This window comes from Anolis carolinensis, chromosome 2, assembly GCF_035594765.1.
Source record: "Anolis carolinensis isolate JA03-04 chromosome 2, rAnoCar3.1.pri, whole genome shotgun sequence".
In the NCBI taxonomy this organism is placed as follows: Eukaryota; Metazoa; Chordata; class Lepidosauria; order Squamata; family Dactyloidae; genus Anolis; species Anolis carolinensis.
In genome coordinates this window covers 98,609,578-98,632,344 of record NC_085842.1, presented here as the reverse complement: position 1 = coordinate 98,632,344, position 22,767 = coordinate 98,609,578, and the positions used below count along the sequence as shown (strand labels likewise).

At 39.7% G+C, this 22,767-nt stretch overlaps 1 protein-coding gene across 4 annotated transcripts in view; it reads right to left on the bottom strand.

The window, feature by feature from the left end:
- The window catches only part of camk2a (calcium/calmodulin dependent protein kinase II alpha), a 197,109-nt gene that overhangs the window by 114,212 nt on the left and 60,130 nt on the right, over positions 1–22,767 (bottom strand). For all 4 annotated transcript variants that reach the window (XR_010002722.1, XM_008104829.3, XM_008104825.3 and 1 more), the window contains exon 3: positions 19,649–19,708. Coding sequence is in view for 3 of the 4 variants with exons in the window: in XM_008104829.3 (XP_008103036.1) it covers positions 19,649–19,708 (60 nt within the window). In the remaining variant the exon portion in view is untranslated. The remainder of the gene's footprint in view (positions 1–19,648; positions 19,709–22,767) is intronic.

Genomic DNA, 22,767 nt, shown 5'->3' with positions numbered 1-22,767 from the left:
CAGGGGGAAGCAGAGCAACTCTCCTAAGACACATTTGGCGATTCCAGTGTAAACACTGTTTGAAAAGCAGAGCCTGAAGTGGCAAGGCTTCAGCTTTTCACAGTGGAAATCTAACTGTACTGCAAAATTATACATGCCTCTACTCTTTGTATAAGAGTTGTACAGACACAAGAGCAACACATGTGACAGGAAGAATTAGTCTTTTTTTCAAAAACCAGGGATTGAGTAGTATGAGAGATGTCTGAGATAACACCACTACAAAAAGTACTATGCACACCAGCTATTCTGCCAAGTACCCATCTAGATTCTTGGCTCTTTAAGAGATTTTAGGCAGTATACCTCAATCAATCCAAAGCCTAAAAACATGGCACAATTCTAATACATCATTCATAGAGACAACAAAGAAGACATGTCAGGAATAGAACAGCCATAAAGCGTGCAACTACAAAACAAGGAAGGGAAAGGAACCAACAACGGTAATACCTTAATCCTTTCCCTGGTGTATTAGGATGATGGCCACTGAAGGGGGTTTGAATCTATGTTTCTTTCTGGATTTCAAGGTATTTGTTCTAGAACAGAACTGAGTGCTGAAAACACTTCTATTGCATCTTTAAATTTATTCTGGTTTGCCTGAAGCATGGCTAACTTAGTTTAATCCAGGATAACTCAGTATACCCACCAGAAGTAACAGAATGAAGACAATCATGCCATGTATTCAGAGTGAGTCTGGGTTTTCATGCTCATATCAACTCACCTCAGCACTCAAAACATTGCACCACACAAGCTACCCCACCCAAAGAAGATGTTGCCAAATATGGCTAGGCTATGGTGGTAGCTAAATTAGGATTTATTCTGGGATATGCAGCAAGGAGACTGCTTCCTCTTGTATTCAGCAAGAACTTTCCATGCACACCATCAGGAAAGGCCCAAATTACTCACAAGCTTTCATATTCTGTCTTGGAAGTCACAAGATAAATACAACTGTATAATAAGGCATTTCTCTCCTGGGAATATCAGTACCTAAATTATTCATTAAGTATGGCAAGGTTTAAACAGATATATATTAAAGACACAGCAGACTTCAGATATTAATATTTTGAGAGTGAGCAGCAGAGCCAGCCCAAGACATTTTGTTGCCTGAGGCAGAGCTCCTTCATGTGCTAGACCATTTACAAATCTAACCAGACTAGAAATTGCATTACAACACAGGCAAAAGGAAAGCCCCTCTCACCACACCTGGACGCAGAAAATTAGGTGAAAAAATGCTGCAGACAGCCATAGCCCAAGCCACACTTGCCTATGGCTTCCCAGCATCTGCAGCTTGAGGCAGATGCCTTATTTTTGCTGGCCAAGAAAGGACTATAGCCCTGATACAGTAAATTAAAACTACATGTAGTGCCACTGAAATAACAATTATTTTTGCACCATTTTCACCACAGGACACAACATAGATATACAATCAAGGACAATAAAACATAATATTCTTAGGACATATTGTAAGATTTGAAATGAGGATAATGCTTGGCAGGCCCATAGCCAGTATTTTGATTTTTTTTGTGGGGGGGGGGGGTGAGTCTATATTGTTATCTCAATACCCCCATGCATATATTGAGCATGGTGATCAGATCATGATATGAATAAACACGTGCCACGTACCAGTAAGGCCTTCTCGCAGACCACCCTGAGAATTTCGGGAGGGGGCCTGAAGCCCTTCAAGCTCCCTGGCTACATGCCTGATGCTTGGTAAAGTGGGAGATAGCAAAAATTAGAAGACTACACATGTGTATGTGTGTAATCAAGTCACTGTTGACTTATGTGGTTCCAATGAATGTCATAGGCTTTTCTTATGAAAGGAATACTCCGAGATAGTTTAATCAATTCCTCTCTCTAAAATATAGCTTACAGCAGCACCTTGTAGGTGGTCTCCCATCCAAATACTAGCCAGGGATTACCTTATGCAGCTTCCAAAATCAAAGAAGAACTGTTGCTTTTGGGTTACTTAGACAGATTGGGTCAATCAAGGAAGTGTTTGCAAGACCTGAGTAAAATAGCTAATTATTGGGCATCTTGGAGGTCTTTCATTCGTAACCTCCAGAGGTGCAGGTGAGTTTGCTGACAAATAACATAGCATAATGGACATTTCCCTTTACATAAGCTTGTGGATTACTCCATTTTCTTCTTTCAACATGTTTTTTCTTCCTGAGTGAAACCCTAGACATCTGCCCCAAGACTAGTGTCCCTGACAGCACTAGTGTTAATAGTACAAATAGGTCTTTTCTCAATCCAGGCCCCTCGCCCCTGGCTAGGTAACACCTTTGATACCATCTGATTCGGAGAGCAATCAGTTCTGCCTTGTTCTCTTTAATTTCAGCCAGCAGCATTTTGGAACATTCCAGGCCATCAGTAGATAATTACTCTGTTTATGCCGCTTTCATAAGGAACGGTACTCCTGAGCTCCCAGGCAGCAGTGAACAGTGGGGATGTGAGAGGAGGAGAGAAAGGCTTTCTGGGTATAAATAGCAACCAGATTGGTCTTGTTAAGTTATCTTGTTCTGTTAACACAATTCTCCAGAGAAGCACTGCCATTGTACAGCTACTTTTAGTGTCTCTGTGTGAGGAGGGGAGTCCAAAGGAAGCATAGTTGGTGACAAGTTGCCAAATGACCAGTGGGTGGAAATCTGTGCCTAGTTTTTGTTGCTCCAACAGTAGCTAGATTCTCCAAAACCAGTAGGTTGGGTTTCTTTTTTCAAAACAGAGATAATGCACAGCATGCTTAGCTCTTTGTGACATAAAATCTCCCATCTGCTGATTCCTGAAAAATTAAACTCCTATCGTAAGGCACAGTTGCAGTGGGGAGTTGAGAAGTTGGCAATCTTAATAGTAGGGTTGATGATCTTAGGCTAAGGAGGATTGCATCTGTGTACCTCTTACTAAGTTGTAAAGAAGGGAATTACAATAGCCAAAGGAATGTTTTTACCCCTGTAGAATTAGATGCATCTCCTAAACTTACTTTTTCTAATAGGAGTATTAAATGTACAGGAGTCCTTTCTTTCTATGATATCTAGAAGGGAAAACAAATATGATGTTGCATTATGTCTTTTCATTGAGAAAATGGATTCAAGGAAAAGAGAACAAAGGTTACCAAAGCTTGGACAGCAGTTTTACAAGGTCTTTTGCCTTTTCTGCCAAAGAGTGCAGGCGCCTCACCAAACTACAAATCCAGGATTCCGTCACATTGAATCTCAGCCGTTAAAGTGGTGTGAAACTGTAATAATTCTACAGTGTAGCTACACACTGAGTCTGCCCAGCACCTCTGTCCATTGCCTTTAAAAATATAAACCCTTCTGTGGGGGATTTACTTAGGGAAGAAAGGAAACACATTCTTGCACTGTTTATTACAGACTAGCTCTTGTTTCGGTTATTCATACAGAGCGGTCACATTTGGAGGTTTTTGTTTAAAAATGGACATAGCTTTCCTGTTCTTCTCTTCCTGCTCCATCAATCTCCTACCATCTGGCTGCTAAGCTGCAGCCCACAACCACACAGCGGCTAATGGTGTACACTGAACACTGAAGGGCAACTGACATCAGGTCTTGGAAGAAGGGTTGTGTTGCTTTTGGGTACATTGCTCCCCTGATACCTTTGCAAGCACCACATATAAAATGTGGTGCCAATGATTATGATGAAAGAAAGGCAGTCAAAGCAAGTCCAAATGCACCATGTGACCCATTCCACCCAATGGTCCATGGATTGCCTGCTGTTTTGTTGCGAGTTGAGAAATGTTAAAAGCAACATTCCCGAGAACAGAAACAAGTCAATATTTAAGAGGTACTTTCAAACCTATGGACAGAGATGCTGTGCAGTTGTTAGTTCCAATTAGAGCACACTTAATATGAGTGTAGACCTATGAGTTCCCATTGTTTTAATGGTTAATATCCTAAGTAGGGTTATCAGACTGAAAAGAGTAGCCAGTTCTTATGCCTTTATGGTTCTGGAGATGAAGGAATTTCAAAATGTTTGTCACACAACTACACAATGTCTGCTGAAATCCCATCTTTTATACAACCATTAAAGCTAGATGAGAGCTCTCCAGTTTTCGGTCTGGCAACTTACTTAGGGCATCAAGCATTAAATCAGTGGGAATTGGGTAGGTCAACACTCCTAGTAGGTGTATTATAGTTGGAACTAACAATTGAATTTGGGTCATAGTTTGAAAGCCATATGTGACCACAGCCTCAAAGTTTTTAGAAATTCACACACTTTTAATTTTTTGGAGAAAACATTAAACTAGTTGCCAACATTTCATCCCTTCTCTTGCACTGCAGTATCATCTTTCTGTACACAAATGTGTTACTGGCTATATTTTGATATAACAAGCTGTTGTTATGAGAACAAGACCAGAGCTGGGAAAAACACCTTAGAAAGTAACAACCTGGAGATGAAAAAACAGTGTGGCCTTGGTATCTATTGGGTTTAATTCCAGGACCCCCATGGATACATGTGGAGGTTTAGGACTCATTATATACAATGGCATAGTAAAATGATATCCCTTATATTAAATGGCAAAATCAAAGTTTTTCCTTTTGAATTTTTATATGTATGTATGTATGTATGTATGTATGTACATATACACAAACATTCAGTCTGTGGATGGTTGAATCTGTGGAATCTGTGGAATTCATGGATGGTGGGCCAACTATATATTTAACAAGCCAAACCAGCATGGCATAAATCACAACACAGTTTCTATCTCAGGTATGGGCAAGCTTCGGCCCTCCAGGTGCTTTGAACTTCAACTCCCACAATTCCTAACAACCTACTTGCCCATGCCTGATCTATCTGATACTGTGTAAGTCATTATTGTTATATGCTTTTAAAAGGGGGGAAAGAAACAAATATTACTGTATTGTGATATTTTTAAAAATCTGTTTTTAATTCATTCCCAGCTCCTGTCAAGCATATATATATACAATAGAGTCTCACTTATCCAACATAAATGGGCCGGCTGAACGTTGGATAAGCGAATATGTTGGATAATAAGGAGAGATTAAGGAAAAGCCTATTAAACATCAAATTAGGTTATGATTTCACAAATTAAGCACCAAAACATCATGTTATACAACAAATTTGACAGAAAAAGTAGTTCAATACGCAGTAATGCTATGTAGTAATTACTGTATTTACGAATTTAGCATCAAAATATCACGATGTATTGAAAACATTGACTACAAAAATGCGTTGGATAATCCAGAATGTTGGATAAGCGAGTGTTGGATAAGTGAGACTCTACTGTATATATATATATATATATATGTATATATATATATACCAATGTGACAGCACATAAACAACAAACAATGTGTTGAATAAATACACCAACTATTTTTTTCCTATAAGAAAGAGTTTTCCTTCATCAAAGTCTAGGTTTGATTTCAGTCACAATGGTCTTTGAAAAAAATATAACAATAGCAAAGATTTAAAACTTAATAAATAAAAAAGCCTTTTCTTTCCAAAGGGAAGAATGATTTCCTTTGCTTTGAAAACTTCACTCACTCTGATTTCTTATGTATCTGATTCTCACTCCATGCATCTCACACCTCTCAGTTGCCTTCCTTTGTAGATTATTGTTATTGTTCATATTAAATTTTGTTTATCCAGGGAAGCATCCCTGCATTCAGGGCAAAGGGGAGGAAAGGAGGAAATGCCTTGGTTGCTGTAGCAACGGCTTGGTCCAGCGCAGCCTGTGGTTTGGCCTGATGGAAAGGAGACCTGACGCTGCTGCGCAGGCATTTGCCCAAGACAGATTGAAGCTGACAGGCTCTTTATGATCTGAAACATTTATAAAGCAGAAGCCATGTGGGCGTGCATGGATGCGTGCCTGCGTGAAGGGGAGTGAGCGGTGAGGTGGAGAGAAGGGCAACTGGTTGAGAGACTACTGCAGACAGGCTCAAGGGGAACAGAGGCTCCAAGGAGGCTCCTCAGCATGACTTTCCTGGCACCCGTTCCTAGGCCAGCCATCCTCTTCGACAAGGAGGCACAGCTGCCTTCAGCAACAGAATGGTGGTGTCATGAGAGGACAGAAAGTTGCTGGTTGTTTATTGTCAGATTTTTGCTACCTGGGTTTGTTTGTTTTTTTCCCTAAACTAACCTCACTGAACTTGCATACTATATACTTTGCGTAAACAGGGGCTGAGGGTTGTTTCTCATTCTATTTCTTGCTCAACCTCAGGGAGCAAGATCTCTTTGGTTGACCCCATTTCTTTTCTCCATTTCACTACACATTCAACATTCCTGGGAATGCAATGAAAATGGATCAAATGAAGTACAAAGGTTTATTTTAAAAGAAGTACAGTATGGCCCCGATATGTGTGGGATCAGCACTTGTGGTTTCATTTATTTAACCAAATGTGTGTCTCCTCTCTAGGCATTTTCTAGGTCCGCAAGTCCGGGCCAAAAGTCTTCCATTTTAATAGGGTTTACCATTAGCCATAGTTTTGTGTATCCACATAAAGACTGTGAGCATATTTCCCACGGATGCAAGGGTTATACTGTACCATAAAAACAGGGGTGCCAAAGAACTTAAGAGTACAGTAGAACCTCGATTTAAGAGTGTCCCAACTTAAGAGCATCTTGAGTTAAGAGCCATCACTCTGTCTAGATTTCACTTTGACATAAGAGCAGTATTTTGAGTTAAGAGCTAATGCCAAAGGGAATGCTAGCATGAGAGTACAGGGCTTTAAGGCTTCACATGCGCGGCCTCTGTGCCTCATGCCTCCATTACTTGTGCTCATGTCTGCTTTGGGAGATTGCTGTCTGCTTTGCTCTTGTCTGCTTTGAGGAAATTTAGGTTAGTTGATTTTATGTGGTTATTCCTGGTATGTTTGGCTTCACTAAGAGAGAGAAGGAGAGAGAGAGCCAGAAAGGGAGGGAGACTGCAATGAGTACAGTATGAAGAAAATGATGCTTCTGCCTCTTCACTTAGTGCAGTGGTTCTCAACCTGTGGGTCTCCATGTGTTTTGGCCTACAACTCCCAGAAATCCCAGCCAGTTTACCAGCCATTGGGATTTCTGGGAGTTGAAGGCCAAAATATCTGGGGACCCACAGGTTGAGAACCACTGACTTAGTGCTTTGTGGTTCTGCCATTTTAAAGTTGATCTGTCTTTTTTTATTGTTCAATCTGAATGTGCATTTATAAATTATTGGTTATTTATAAAGTAAAATTTCTTATTTAATAATAATAATAATAATAATAATAATTATTATTATTATTATTATTTTATTTTTGTACCCCGCCACCATCTCCCCAGAGGGACTCGGGGCAGCTTACAGATATAAAACCAGCATACAGTAATATCAAATACAAAAACACACAAATAAATTTAAAAGGCATTAAAAAATCACAATCATTATAAAACACATAAAAAACACAGCAATAAAAACATAAAATGAGCTGGGCAAAGTGCACTGAGTGGAACTTGTAAACAAGAAGGAAGTTAAGGTGCTACAAGGTCATGGGAAGAGCCTTAAACTGGGGTGAACTCTGAGGCTATGTCAAGGAGTTAACCAACAGGTACAACTGGTCAGAAAAAACCGCTAGTACAAGGGTTTAGCATACAGTGGGCGGTACTTCTTCAAAGGCCTGTTTAAAAACACATTATGAAAAAATTGGGGGTTTTGTGAGGCCGGAATGGATTAATAACATTTCAATGCATTTCAGTAGGAAAATTTGGTCAGTCACGGAATGAATTAAACTGTTAAGTCGTCACGATATCACTGTATGGTCAAGATGGAAAAATGTTAACAAAGAAGACAAATAAGCTGAAAGAAGCTGAAGTATTTTGCTTATCCTTGAGCCTATTAGAAAGGGCAAGCTATTCAGAGTCTAATAGTACCTAGCTGAACCACTGAGGCCTTCAAGAATGTAGAATGGAGTGGAGAAAATGTAGCCTTGAATCCCACTTGTATGGCCATGAAGGTTAACTGTGGTGTGAACAGAGTTTCCTACATTTGCCATCATCCCTTCCATGGCCCAACACTTTTTTACCATGCTCTCCTTTCTTGTCTGGCATATATATGTACCCTTTCATGTGTGAGTATGTGTGTGTGTTTATCTCTATCTATCTATCTATCTATCTATCTATCTATCTATCTATCAAAACGGTAGAGACTAGAAAATATGAGTTCAGGTGCCCATTCACACTAGAGAATTACAGTGCTATTAATCCATTTTAACTGTCAGTGATATCACATATGGTTCTTTAACTGCTACTGTCACCCTGGGTTTTATAATTTGTTCAGAGGACTGACAGCTATGTTACAGTTCAGCAGAGTGGAATATTCCTTTGTGCTCTGGAATATAAATACAGATGGGCAGGGGATTAGGAACATCTCTTTAGGCAGCAAGAACAGCAGGCTTTCAGTATCATTATTTTTTCTGATAAAAGAATTCAGGTGACCTGTTGCCACTTCCTCCTGTTTTTCTTTCTAAAGTGGCAATATTCTCCTTCACCACCATCTACTCCATTGTGGAAAGGAGGACAACACAATGTGTATGCATGATTTCTTCACTCCCCATCTCAACAAGAAAGCTTGGGGTTCTGCTGCTGTTAGGAAAACAAGTAATCAGAAGGGAAAGCTTTGAATTGTGTGCCAGGCTATCTGTAGAGACAAAGAAACAAGAAAACCAAATAAAAAATCTTGATGTCTTCAGCCACAGATAGCTAAGATGTAATCAGCACGGAGTACATCCAGCCATTACAATGGTGATCGTTTTCCCTTTGCTAGTCTGTAATTCTCAGGAGATGGAATGAAATACAAGAGTGAAGAGCAAAGTGTTAGATATGAATCTCACTCAGGCCCCTTCCACACAGCTTTATAAAATCCACATTGAACTGGATTATATGGCAGTATGGACTCAGATAACCCAGTTCAAAGCAGATATTGTGGATTATCTACCTTGATATTCTGGATTATATGGTTGTGTGAAAAGGCTGCAGTGGCACAATGGGTTAAACCCTTGTGCCAGCTGAACTGCTGACCTGAAGATTGGCGGTTCAAATCCATGAGACAGGGTGAGCTCCCATCTGTCAGCTCTAGCTTCCATGTGGGGACATGAGATAAGCCTCCCACAGGATGGTAACACATTTGGGCATCCCCTTGGCAGCCTCTCTGTAGACAGCCAAATTTCTCACACCAGAAGCGACTTGCAGTATATTCTCAATTTGCTTCTGGCATGATAAAAAAACCTCCTCAAGTATGTCTGCATAGGATAATAATGTGCTACTTACAAATTCAGTGTCAATAACAAAATATAAAACGTAAGTAAGCTGCTTGTGCCTTATTTTTATTAGATGCTAGCTTGTAACTGCACGGGTGTATTTTTTAAAGAACAGAGTTTTTAAAAAATGAAGGATCCAGATGAATAAACAAAATAATAATTTAACTGACTAAATCAACGAAGCGAAACAGGAAGTCTTATTTCTCTACCACACCCAGCCTCCAAAAGTGTTGTAGAGCCAGCATCCATCTTGTACGTGCATTTTGCTCTCTCCGTTTGTTGCCCTTCAACATCCTTACTGCTTGCTGCTAACCATGTTTAGCCTTTTATTCATCATACAAAAGCTCAGCAAGTTTTTGATATCTGATACTGTTGCTTAGACTATAGTCATGAGGAAAGAAAAGCGTGGCCTGGATATTGTGTTATTTCACTCTGAGTGAAAGACCCACTAGGTAACTACGGTAGCTACTGTCAAGCTAAGAACAGCTCGAGCACTGGAGAGGAGAAACATGACAGAGTAAATCAGGATCACAGTCACTGCTTTGGCATTTTAGAGCTTCTATCTCCATCCTTTCTTCTATCCCACATATTTCAAATGCTAAGTATCTCATGTGGCATCCAGGTACTTTGAATTAGCCTTTGCTGACCTGGTGGCTTTTCAGGTGTGTTAGACTGCAGGACCTATCATCCCCCAATCAGGTGACTATTGGACCAATGGGAGCGTAAGGGAAGACATCTGGAGGACTCTGGATTGGATCCAAATTATACTGCTCTTACCTGCCTTACTTGAGGATGGTGAACTGGTTTCGCTATATGATTTATTTCTTTGGAAAAGCAGCCATTACCAAATCCTGTAGATCTCTAGGAAAGACAGGCAGACAAATGTCTGTGTGTCAGAAGGAGCAAAGACCACCAACATTGAAGCTTTGATCCTTCACCATCAGCTTCACTGGACTGGCCACATTGTCCGAATGCCCAATCACCATCTCCCAAAGCAGTTACTATGCTCTCAACTCAAAAACGAGAATGGAATGTTGGTGGACAGGAAAAGAGATTTAAAGATGAGCTTAAAGCTAACCTTAAAAACTGTGGCATAGACACCAAGAACTGGGAAGCTTTGGCCCTTGAGCATTCTAACTGGAAGTCAGCCATGCTGTGGAATTCAAAGTGCTGTGGAATTCAAAGAGGCACAAATGGAAGGCAAAAGGGAGAAATGTGTCAAGAGAAAGTCTCATCAAGCCAACCCTTGTTAGGACCACCTTCCATCTGGAAACCAATGTCCTCACTGCGAAAGAACATGCAGATCAAGAATAGGTAAGTGATGGTGGGTTATGATAGTAGTGGAAAGGGTCTGAACATTGAGAAATGTTATATATCCCTTTGGACGCCCATAAACTAACACATCTATTGATATTGTGACTGTTATGTCAAATGAGACTGCCTGGGTATCATGAACACTTATTGGACAGTATCTTTCATATCATTATTGCCACAGCTCTCAGTTTGCTTCCCCTTACATTCCTGCTAGATGAGCATTTCCTTGTATGGAGGCAGTACATCACTCATCTAGCACTTATGTTATATTAAAGACATTCAAACTGAACTCTTCCTACATTCTTCCCCGCCATTTCAAAAATATTTTGGGTATAAGAGATTCTTTTGTTGATTTCCTTGTTCCATTGAACTCTACTAACATACAAATCCAGTGCCAGAATGTTTACTGATTCCCTCTTTCATTGAACATAATATGCTGCACAGAGGTGCTTACTCTCTCATCCATTACATGAAACACATGTTAGCATGGCAACTGATGCTGGACCAAAGCCAACACAAGCAAACAAAATGGAGCAAATCTTTATCTATCTCAGTGATTTCCAAAGTTTGGTCCTCCATATGTTTTGGACTTCAACTCCCAGAAGCCCTATCTGACATAGCCAGCAACCAGGAATTCTGTGAGATGAAATCTAAAACATCTGGAGGACAATGGTTTGAAAACCACTGAAGAAGAGACTCTCTCAAGTAGCAGCTATAAAGCATAGCTGTTGTGGTTCAGTCTGATGATGATGAAAGGGGATTTGGGGGACTTCCGGCGGCGTGGCAATGGCAACAGGCTGGGTCCACCGAGAGCTCTTGGTGTGCCAACCGCAGGTCTGACCTGGTAGAGCGACAGCTCCCTCTTTCCCCTCGGATCGAGACTGGGGAAAAACGCCGGTGTCAGGGGATCTCTCCGACGGCCCCAACGACCCTCGCCCCTCAAGGGAGAGGTTCTAGTGGGTCCGGAGGACCTCGGCCGGCGGGTCGACAGCAGGAAGCGGGAGCAACCGCACTAGCTGCCAGCCAAGCCATCGCCGAACCCATCGGAGTAAAAAACAGCAGCGACGGGCAAACCAATTGCCGCCGCCTGCTTAACTATATAACAAGTAGTCCGGTGAGGTTAAACCGCATGGTGAGTCAATCTCAGTAGCGATATAACATATCGGAAGTCTTTTTAGTTAATTTAAGATAGAGGAAAATATATAAAGTATAAATAATCCAAGCCAACTTACTGGTGACTCCACTGGCGTGGTCGGGAGGAGAAGGAAGAGGCGGAAAACGGAGGTGGAAAGAGGGAAAAAGAAGGAGGAAAGGTCTCCTAGAAGGTAGAGCGAGAAGATTGGTGTCAGACTCCGCAGTCCTGGGGTTTGGCTGTTGGTTGGAAACGACCTTGGCGCCATATTGTTTAGTCTACGGGCTACCTTCTCTAAACAATTGAGAGAGGATCTGACGTAAGCGGAAGCAGTGGCGCCTCAGGCAACCTGGTACGAGGAGGAGATAGGAACTTTCAATGCGGGAGCACTTTCCGGAGGGGACACAGTGAGAAGGACACAGGGCTGGTACGTGAAGAGGATCTTACAAACCGAATAAGCAGGGGATAGTGAAACCAAAGGAAAGCGAAGCCAAAGGAAAGCGACAGGCGCAGGGAGGAGGAAAGATAAATCAAGCAAAAGGTAGTACCCGAACTCGGGCCTCCCCCGTGCGGGTCTCTAAATTTTCTATCTCTCCTGTCCCTCCTATCCCTCCCCCCCCCTCAGCCATAAACCCTGTGACCTTAGCACTAGATTGTATTCCCAGCGGTTCCAACGAGCATAACAATTCGGAGCAATGGCGACACCCAAATGGAGAACAGACAAAGATAACAAAGACAACAAGGACTCTAGACTAAATGTACGAAGAACCTCCCTTCCAGAGGAGGGGGGCTTAAAAGATATTTTGAGGGAGATTAAGAAAATCTCGGAGAAACAGGACCAATTGCAAAATGAGGTCCAAATGATAGCTAAAAAGCAGGATTTGCAACAAAAAACCCTGCAAGAAGAACTGGCGGATTTGAAAAAAGAGTGGAGAGGAGAGATGGGGGCTATGAAAAAAGAACTTATAAAAAACTCTAATGACATTAACGAATTAAAAATAGTGAACAGGAAAAACGACAAAATGCAAACGAAATTACAAGAGAAAATGGAGTTCATGGAGGAGAGGGAGAGAAAAATGGAAAAAAATACAGGAAAAACTGGAATTCCAATCACTGGAATACCAATTACGATATAGGAACATTCAAGAGGAGGAAAAAGAAAATATCGGTTGGGTGATCACACAAATAACAGCTAAGATTCTACAATGCACGGAACAGGAAGCCTGCGGCCAAATCGACAGGGTATATAGAATTCAGTCGAATTTTACTAAGAAAAACAAAGTGATCAAAGACGTTATGGTTCACTTCTTGAAGAAAACTACAAGAGATGAAGTACTCAGGAAAAACGCTACAAATCCTATATGGTATAAAGACAGAAAGGTGATCATATTAAAGGAATTTCCAAAATCGACATTAAACAGAAGAAGGAAGTATTACTTCCTAACAGACGAACTAAAGAAAAGACAAATAAAATACAGATGGGGAAAATATGAAGGCCTAATGGCTACATACAAGGATGACAGAATATGGATCACTTCGGAAGATGAAGCAAAGGACTTTTACAGGATGTTAAAGAAAGATTTAAATGTAAATAGATTATCATTATCCTCAAGTAATGGTAAAAATCCTAAAGAAACCAAGAAGAGAAGATTTGATTCGCCGAAAGACAGTGACCCAACAGTCGCTGAATTGGACTTGATCACAGACCAAGAAGACTCGGACACGGGAGAACCAACAGAAGATGATGGAATCCTCAAAGATGAGTAATGTCTGTTGTCATTTAAAATGTTTCTCAAACAATATCAACGGGTTGAACATCCCTATTAAACGTAAAAGATTATTTAACAAATTAAGAAAAGAAAATTACAGTATCATAGCTTTACAGGAAACACACATCGAACGTACGCACTCCAATCTTTTGATTAACAATCAACTAGGGAAAGTATTTGTTTCGGCAGATGTCAGCAAAAAAAGGGGGGTGGCTTTATATGTAGATAACAACCTTACAGTAAAAGAAGCATTTAAAGACAATGAAGGTAGGGTCATAGCAATACTAATTGACCTGGAGGAAGAAAAAACCTTAATCTGTAACATCTATGCGCCAAATGGCCCCAAAACAAAGTTCACCAAAACACTGAGAGAAAATATTAGTAATGTAGAATTTGATCATATTATAATTCTCGGTGACTTTAATGGAGTATTAGATAAAGAATTAGATAAAACTAAACAACCAAAGAAAGTTAAAGAAGCCACCTCCCTCCCTAAAAACCTCCTAGCATTAAAAGATGAACTGGACTTAGTAGACACGTGGAGAGAATTAAATCCCCAAAAAAAAGATTATACACATTTTTCAAATAGGCACCAATCATGGTCGAGGATCGACATGATATGGGCTTCCAAATCCCTGGTGACAAAGGTATCGGATATATGTATTTTACCTAGAGACCTATCGGACCACTGCCCACTAGTAATGGAACTTAATAAAAAAAAGGTTTATAAGGAAATGGAGGCTAAATGAAAATCTATTAAAAGATAAGCAAGACATAGATAAAATTAAAGAGATGACGAAAGAATACTTTAGCATCAATGATACCAACGAAATGAACCCACAAATTGTATGGGACGCTTATAAAGCAGTGGCGAGAGGATACTTAATTCAACTAAATGCTATTAAACGAAAACAAAAAGAAGCAGAATGGAATAGTTTAAATAAGGAGATTGAGATGAAGGAAAAGGAATTAAAATCCAACCCTAAAAACAAAAAGATAAAAAGAAATCTAGATTTATTAAATAAAATGAAAGAAAGTAGAGATTTAGAGAAATTGGCAAAACAAATTAAATGGGTTAAACAATACGCCTTTGAAAACGCAAACAAACCAGGGAAATGGTTAGCCCGTTTAATAAGGAAGAAGAAACAGAGTAGACAAATTATTAAAATCAAAACCGAAGGTAAAATAGTGAACTTAGATGAGGAAATAAAAGAAGTATTTCAAACATATTACGAGAACTTATACTCTAAAGATAATATCAATCCCGAGGCCATAACAGAGTTCCTAGGCAAATTAAATTTGGATAAAATCACAGAAGAACAAAGACGCGAACTCAATAAAGAAATCACAGAGGAGGAAATTCTTAAAGTAATCAACAGTCTAGACAGCAATAAAACCCCGGGGCCGGATGGATTTAGTGCGGGCTTTTATAAATTAGGATTAAAAGAAGCGACCTCCTTCTTGAAAAAATTAATGAACCAGGCCCTTCAAAGCAAAGTTATACCAGATTCATGGAAGGAGGCAACGATAGTAGTGATACCCAAAGAGGGCTTAGATATGTCGGATGTGAAAAACTACAGACCCATCTCCCTCCTAAACACAGATTATAAAATTTTCACAAAGATCCTGGCGAATAGGCTGAAGGACTTCCTTGTAGAGTGGATAGGAGAAGACCAAACGGGCTTTCTCCCAGCCAGATCTATTAAGGACAACGTAAGAATAATAATTGATGCTTTGGAATACTATGAACAACATAATCAAACAGAAGTGGGCTTTCTCTCTTTAGACGCAGAGAAAGCTTTCGATAATTTAAATTGGAACTTTTTTAAATTGTTATTTCGAGAATTGGACCTAGGATTTCAAATTCAAAACGGCATCAATAGTATTTATGAGGACCAATGGGCAAAAATACAAATTAACGGCCAGGAGACAAACAAATTCGCAATTAGCAAAGGTACGAGACAAGGTTGCCCCCTCTCACCCTTAATATTCATTATGGCATTAGAGACCCTGCTTAGGGCAATAAGAAATGATTCGAACCTGCAAGGCCCCAGAATAGACAAACAAGATTATAAATATCGAGCGTTCGCAGACGACTTGATATGCATTATAGAAAACCCAATCCAGAATATAAAAAATTGGCTTTTGAAAATTGAAGAATATGGAAAGGTGGCCGGCCTCAGAATCAACATAAAGAAAACAACGATCCTCACCAAAAATATGTCCAAAAAGAAACAGAAAGAGCTATACGATATTTCAGGGTTAAAAACAGCGTCCAAACTAAAATACTTAGGGATCTGGCTATCAGCGAAAAACAATCAATTATTAGATTTAAATTATATTAGGAAATGGAAAGAAATTCGAAGGGATCTGGAAAAATGGAATAATCTAAATGTCTCTTTAATGGGAAGAATAGCAATAATTAAGATGAATGTCCTGCCCAAGTTACTTTACCTATTCCAAAATCTACCAATTATAAGGAGTCCCAAGATATTCAAAGACTGGCAAAAAGACATCACGAAATTTATTTGGAGAGGCAAAAAACCCAGGATCAAATTCAGCACAATGATTTCACCGAAAACGCAGGGAGGTTTTGGCCTCCCGAATCTAAAACTTTACCATGATGCTAGTGCTCTTCTTTGGATAAAAGAGTGGATCAAATTGGAAAAAAATAAAATTCTGAATTTGGAAGGCCATGAATTAAGGAAAGGTTGGCACGGGTATTTATGGTACGGCAAAATGAAAATTGACAAACAATTTGGCAATCACTTTATTAGATCTGTCTTATTGAGAACGTGGGAAAAGTACAAATGCCGCTTCCATACTAAGACACCACTATGGTTATCTCCGATTGAAGCTGATCATAGAAGGCTATTAGGTTGGAGGAATTGGCCGACCTATAGTCAATTGTTAATTATGGCAAAGGATAAATCCTCCCCCCCCAAAGTAAAAGAATTAGCTGAAATACAAAAACTGAATAAAAATGTGTCCTGGTACCAATTTTTCCAAATTAATGAGGCATATAAAAGAGACAAAATAGTTGGATTTGACCAAGAACAAGGATTTTGGGACAAATTTATCCATGTGGAGAGGAAGAACATATCCATATTGTATAATAAATTACTGTCCTGGGAAATTGAAACAGAGTTAGTAACTAATTCCATGATATTATGGGCCAGGAACATAAACAGACCCATTCAATTGTGTGAATGGGAGTCGATTTGGAATAAAAAAATCAAATATACGTACTCAGTAGATATGAAAGAAAATTGGCTTAAGCTTATACATAGGTGGTACTTAACACCTAAGAAAATAGGGCATATGTATAAAAACGCAAATAATCAATGCTGGAGGTGTAAAGCCCAAATAGGATCCTATTTCCACATGTGGTGGAAGTGTAGGAAATTAGATAATTTTTGGACTACAATCCTGGAAGAGAGTAATGACATATTAAATACAAAATTTGTGAAAAGGCCGGAACTACTTTTGTTAGGTTTATATGATCCCGAGGACAGAATTGACACTAATACCGATAAACTTTTCACCTTTTTCATCACCGCAGCAAGGCTCCTGATTGCAAGACTCTGGAAATCAACGCAAGTACCGACAAAAGAACAGTGGTTGGAAAAAGTGATGGAAATCAAGAATATGGACCAACTATCCTTCTGGATCAAAAGAAATAATGGCACCCCACTAAAGGCTACTGACTGGTCTAATTTTGAGGACTACTTAAGGATAAAACTACAAAAGAATTAAGGAGTGAATTAATGGACTTAAGTGAACATAATCGGAAGTCAAACCATCACCTCCCCATTCCCCCCTGCCCAAACCCCTACCCCATCTTTTATGTCCCACAGCCCCCCTTTTCCCCATTGCACCTTTACCCCAATCCATGTATCTGCCACCACTAACCCTAACCCTACCCCTATCCCTATAGTTAATACTTGTCTGTCTGTGTACCACGTGTTGAGGAAAATTACAATAAAAATTACTTGGAAAGAAAGGGGATTTGGGTTCCCAGGGAATGTTGTTGATTCAGAAAGGCAGGTGGATTCGGGAGCTGCGGATGTCTTGGGAAAACAGATGGAACAAGGGAATGTGGAAAGTTCTCAGTTGAGCAAAGATAAGGATGACCTTCTATAGGAGTCTGAGAATTATCAAGAGAGCTCAGATGGTAGCGAGGGGGATGAATGTCTGTTAGACAGGGATTCCAGGTTAGAGTTGAAAACAGGCCTTCATCGCTCTGTGAGGATTGCACTCAGACGTGGGGAAACAAAAGTGCGCGGGAATGTGTTTATGTCTTGCAAGGAGGGTTAAAAGAGTTGTAATTTGGGAAAGATTCCAGTCAGAGCAACCTCGCTTTTGGAGAATCAACTCTTGCCTTGTTTTCAGTTCAAGTCTTGTCTCATGCCTAGAATCTGTGTTTGGATTACTTTTTAAGCTCATATATTCATGTTACCTTGGATTTACTGTGCTATTTTTGGGACTTTGGACTAATATCTACGAAATCATTGAACTGTGTTTAAGGATTGCACTTGCAATTGGTTTTTACTTTCTTTACTGCTTTTTAATAAGTTTTGCTATCTTTCTTCAATAAATTGAAAAGACTCAAGCCTGCTGTGGTGGAGTTTGTGTGTGGTAGCAAGGTGACCCAGTGCTGAGGTGCGACAATAGACTACATTAGTGCCTGCCATTGTTGAGTATCTGGGAAAGACTGCTGCTGAGGTCTATTTTTCCCAGTAGTATCAGAAGCATAGATCTAGCAATATTTTAATTTCCCACAATGTCTCTAATTTTAATTTTGCCGTGGAGCATTTTTGGAAATAGAAAAGATGGCAAGACACTTAGTACATCTTGGAGAGTTTCCACTAAAGAAAAGTAAGGCTGCTAGGGCCCAGTTATAGGAAGGGTTTTTCAGTTTCCACTAAACTCAGGTTTTCCAGTTCTCTAAACTCGTAAGTAGCCTATCATGCTGGAGTAGTTTGACATCAAGATCGTAAGCCTAAACCTAGGGTATATAAATTTGGATTGCTCCCATCCTACCTGAAAATTCTATCAGTTGGAAAACATGGGTTTGGGGGACCACAATTCTATGTTAAACATATATTTTCCAGGTTCTGAAATCTGCACAGCTATAAATCGATAGTATGTAGATTTCCATCCTGTTTGTGTCATAAGGATGTCATATGTCTTTTTTTAACCATTGCACAGGGAGGAATTCAACACCTTTCTCTTATGCAACAAGCTCCCATTCCCCAAAGAATCTCACTTTGAGTCTGCTCTCTTCTGACATGACCATGTAGTCACTGTGGGATGGCCAGGACCAATGTGGCTATATCTCTATGCTACAGCTATTGAGTCTCTAGTGAGATGCATGGTGATGAAGACATATTTTGAAACTTGCTTAAAACCTTCCACAGATTCTGGAGGATAATACTGACATCATCTTGACACCTTAGGGATATAGCTAGAGGCTTCTTGGCTATCCATCTCTTTCTACGGATTACTACATGGTCATGCTGGGTGGGGTGCTGGAACAGAACAGTGTTTTATTAAGAAGTTGAGAGGGAGACTGGCATAGTTCTGTGTGGGCAAAACTTTGTCCCTATCTCCACATGCAAACTCACATTGGTTTTATTTTTAAGGAAGGCTTGTAAATAGATTATGGAATTAAAGACTACTACATAGGGACACATATATTCACAAACAGGTCAATTTTTTCACAGAAGGAAGTAAAGACTCAAAAGGCGGAACATTAATAAAAGGTTTAAATATCATTGGAAAATTGTATGACACCTATATGTTTGAATAGATGTATTCCTGTGGATGCTGAATTAATGGAAGTCTGCCAACCTCTGTGCTTTCTGTGAAATTGGTTCACACACTGTCTAGAAGACAAGGGTCAGTCAATTGCATTCCAGACCACACATAAAATATTTTTACAGAAAATATTGACATTGTCGGATTTCTGTTATTCCAACTATTCATGTTCATTGAACAACAATCAATCAATCAATCAATCAATCAGTATTTTTGATTTAAAAACCAGCAATGTCACCTGATGTGGTTTCTAGCAGCTAGAGAGAGTGAAGGGAAGAAAGACTGGGAAAATCCAGGCTCTAAATTACATAATCTTCACAAGTTGTTTTTCTTACCTATATTAGGATGTTTCAAGAGGCGGCAGATCCGAGCCTCTCGATCCAGCTTCTGGTGATCTATAGGGAAAGATGTGCACAAATTAGTATGAGAAGGGGTAGCCTGCATGTGCTCCACAGCTGAAGAGGTGCTTATGAATATACTTCGTTTCTCCACTTATCCCCAAAGGATTCATACAAATTCAGGTAGCAATAGATGCAGTGCTAATAATAAAGAAAAACTTAATCGTCTGGGGAAAAGGTATCTAAATCTTTTGCTAAGGGGCATATCCCAATGGAAACCCACTCAACTTAATTCCACTTAACATTCATCTTTTGTTACACTTTTGCTCATTGCTCATTTTGCACTTAGTTAATACCAGGTTTACCGATGTCATTAATGTCACAATTTTCATGCTCATTAGTGTGTTTTTTTAAACCTCACAGTGGTTTTTCTTATCATTATTGGAAAAAAATTGTACTTGTTACATACAACATTTGTTGCAGTCATTGTATAGGTGTATATTCTATATTGCTTTTTACTAGACCTGTGCGATCAATGAAAAAATGTTTTAATACTCATTACTAAATTGGGGGGTGGAAAATTGTTTCTAAAATATCGTAAAGGGTCCGTATCATAATTATAACGACATAATGAAATGTTTAGTTATGTAATTGCGCACATGGGGAAGCTTCCAGGACTCCTTTCTCCCTCATTTTTAGAGCTACCAGAATGAAACTTGCTACAATGGTAGAACACATTTATCACTGTAAGAGAATGGACATGGCTTTTCCCCCACCAAAACTTTGAGGGAGTAGAAAGAGGCACAAGGCAGTAAGCAGAATTCTGGGAAATCTTTGGGAAGGTGAAGACTCCTGTTGCAGATAATTCAAAAGGCCTCACGCTAAACCACTGTAGATTTCCCAGAATTCGGCTCCATTGCCGTGTTAAACCACAATGACATTGTCTCTGCCTGTCTCTTCCTGGGCCGGCCATGTGCTGAAGAGTCCTCTTCCTTGTCTGGCCACCCAGCCAGTCATCTCTCTTTCCCTCTTGACCACCCCAGGGCCCCCTCGCTACCCCCATCGAGAAAAGAGCAGGGCTTCTCCCTCTACTCCAGCCTCACCATCCTCAAGGCACTTTAGGGGAACCAAACCCAGTCCTTTTGGTGGAGAAGTGATGCCCATGACAGAGACTTGGAGCCATTTATGAGACTTACATAACTCTTATGAAAGTCATAGGTCAATGGGCTGTTGTATTTCTTTCGGGCTGTGTGCCCATGTTCTGGAACTATTCTCTCCTGACGTTTCGCCCACATCTATGGCAGGCATCCTCAGAGGTTGTGAGGTATGGATCAATGTTTTGAATTTTTTTTTCTTTGCATGGACGCCCCTCGCATTTCTTAATATTGAGTTGTATGTACGAATCTTACAAAATAGATACGACAAATGAGGCCCAAAATTTTGCACACCCCTACTTTTTACTTTAATCTATGCTACAGTTCTTTCCTCCTTAGACTTTTTTTTGTTTTCATTTTGGTTTTTGATTGTTGCTCTTTTGTAATTTCAATTTGCCAGTGGAGATTTGGAACACACTTAAGCAACTGAGAAAATTTCCAGCATTTATTGCCCCAAATAATGCAAGATATTCCACCATATTTCATGAAATATGTGTACTCATGTTGGAGGAAAACTACATATCCCATGCACTTATCCCATTTTTGTCTATTTACCATCAGCAGGGACTATTTGGAAGCCATATTTCTAATATTGTTGTAATTCTCCAGTTGTTTTAGAAAGAATTAACCAAGTGCCCCATATAAATGATCTCTATTTATTTATTTATTTTGGAACTGAGATGTCAAAAGAAAAGGCTTGCGAACTCTTGGAAAACTATTAAGCAAATATTTGTATCTGTTGAATAGTTTTCCAAGAGTTCACAAGCCTTTTCTTTGACATCTCAGTTCCAAAAAAGGAAAGGTTATTGGCAAAGCATTTTCTTTCTTACCTAAAATAGTATGGGGCCAATGCAGTTATATCCCTGGATTGAGAGCTTTCAATCTAGTCCTTGGTCATCATTATATATTGTTTGCATTTTCCTTGTTTGCCCTCTATTATAGGGCCTTTCCACATCACATTACATTGCTATGATTTATTTGTAGTGATATGATTCATATACAAATCCTAAGGTTAGTACATGAAGCATACTGTCTGGGTAACAATTCCAAATGTCCTTTAACCTTTCCCAGCCTCAGAGCCACACATGCTGTTGGGTTGCAGTTTCCGTTATCCCCAGATTACATGGCGTATAATCAAAGTAATGGAAGTTGTTGTTCAATAACATCTGGGGAACCAAATAAGGTAAAAACTAAAAAGCACCGACCACTATGTAAAAAGATTATAATTGGCCCGCTGTGTCCATAGGTTCTGTATCCATGAATTCAACGGCCTTTTGAAGATAACCATAAAGCTGATGTGGCCTTTAATGAAAATGAGTTTTATACTCTGGCTTATAATGTCATTCACCCCATTCATTAAACTATCTATGTTGAGGTAATTGACATGTTTATAAGATAGTTGGATTCCAGCAGTGTGATTTTTTTTTCTTGCTTGTTTCCCCACTTCATGTTGTAAATATGTCTTGGGAGCCTGGGGACAGCAGTCTCGCAGTATACCAAAGCAGCCAAACATCAAAAGCATAACAAGCTCCTGGAGACTGTTAATGGCTATATATGTGTGAGGACACTACTGATCTTTTCTTCTTGTTCTGTTCTTTCCTTCTAATCTGTCTGTCCCAGTGGGTATATGGCAGATTTTTTTAAACCCTCAAGCTTCATTTTTCCTTGGTTGTCTTTTGCCCTGAAAAACACTTGGCACTCCTGGGAACCATAGGAGCCACAACATTTCCACAAACATATCTGGAACAGCAGAAACACTTTCCTTATTAGGTCCAGATGAAATATAGAAGCCCTACTTCACTAACAAAAGAGTGGTGACGATCATCTTTCCTTCTGTAGGAAACAGAGTCCCCATGATCAAAATGATGTGACATGCCCTTTGAGCATTATGACACTCATATTGATGACGGAGACTCTGCCTGCTGCTCACTACTGCAAAGTTTGTGTCAGGCCTTAAGTGCA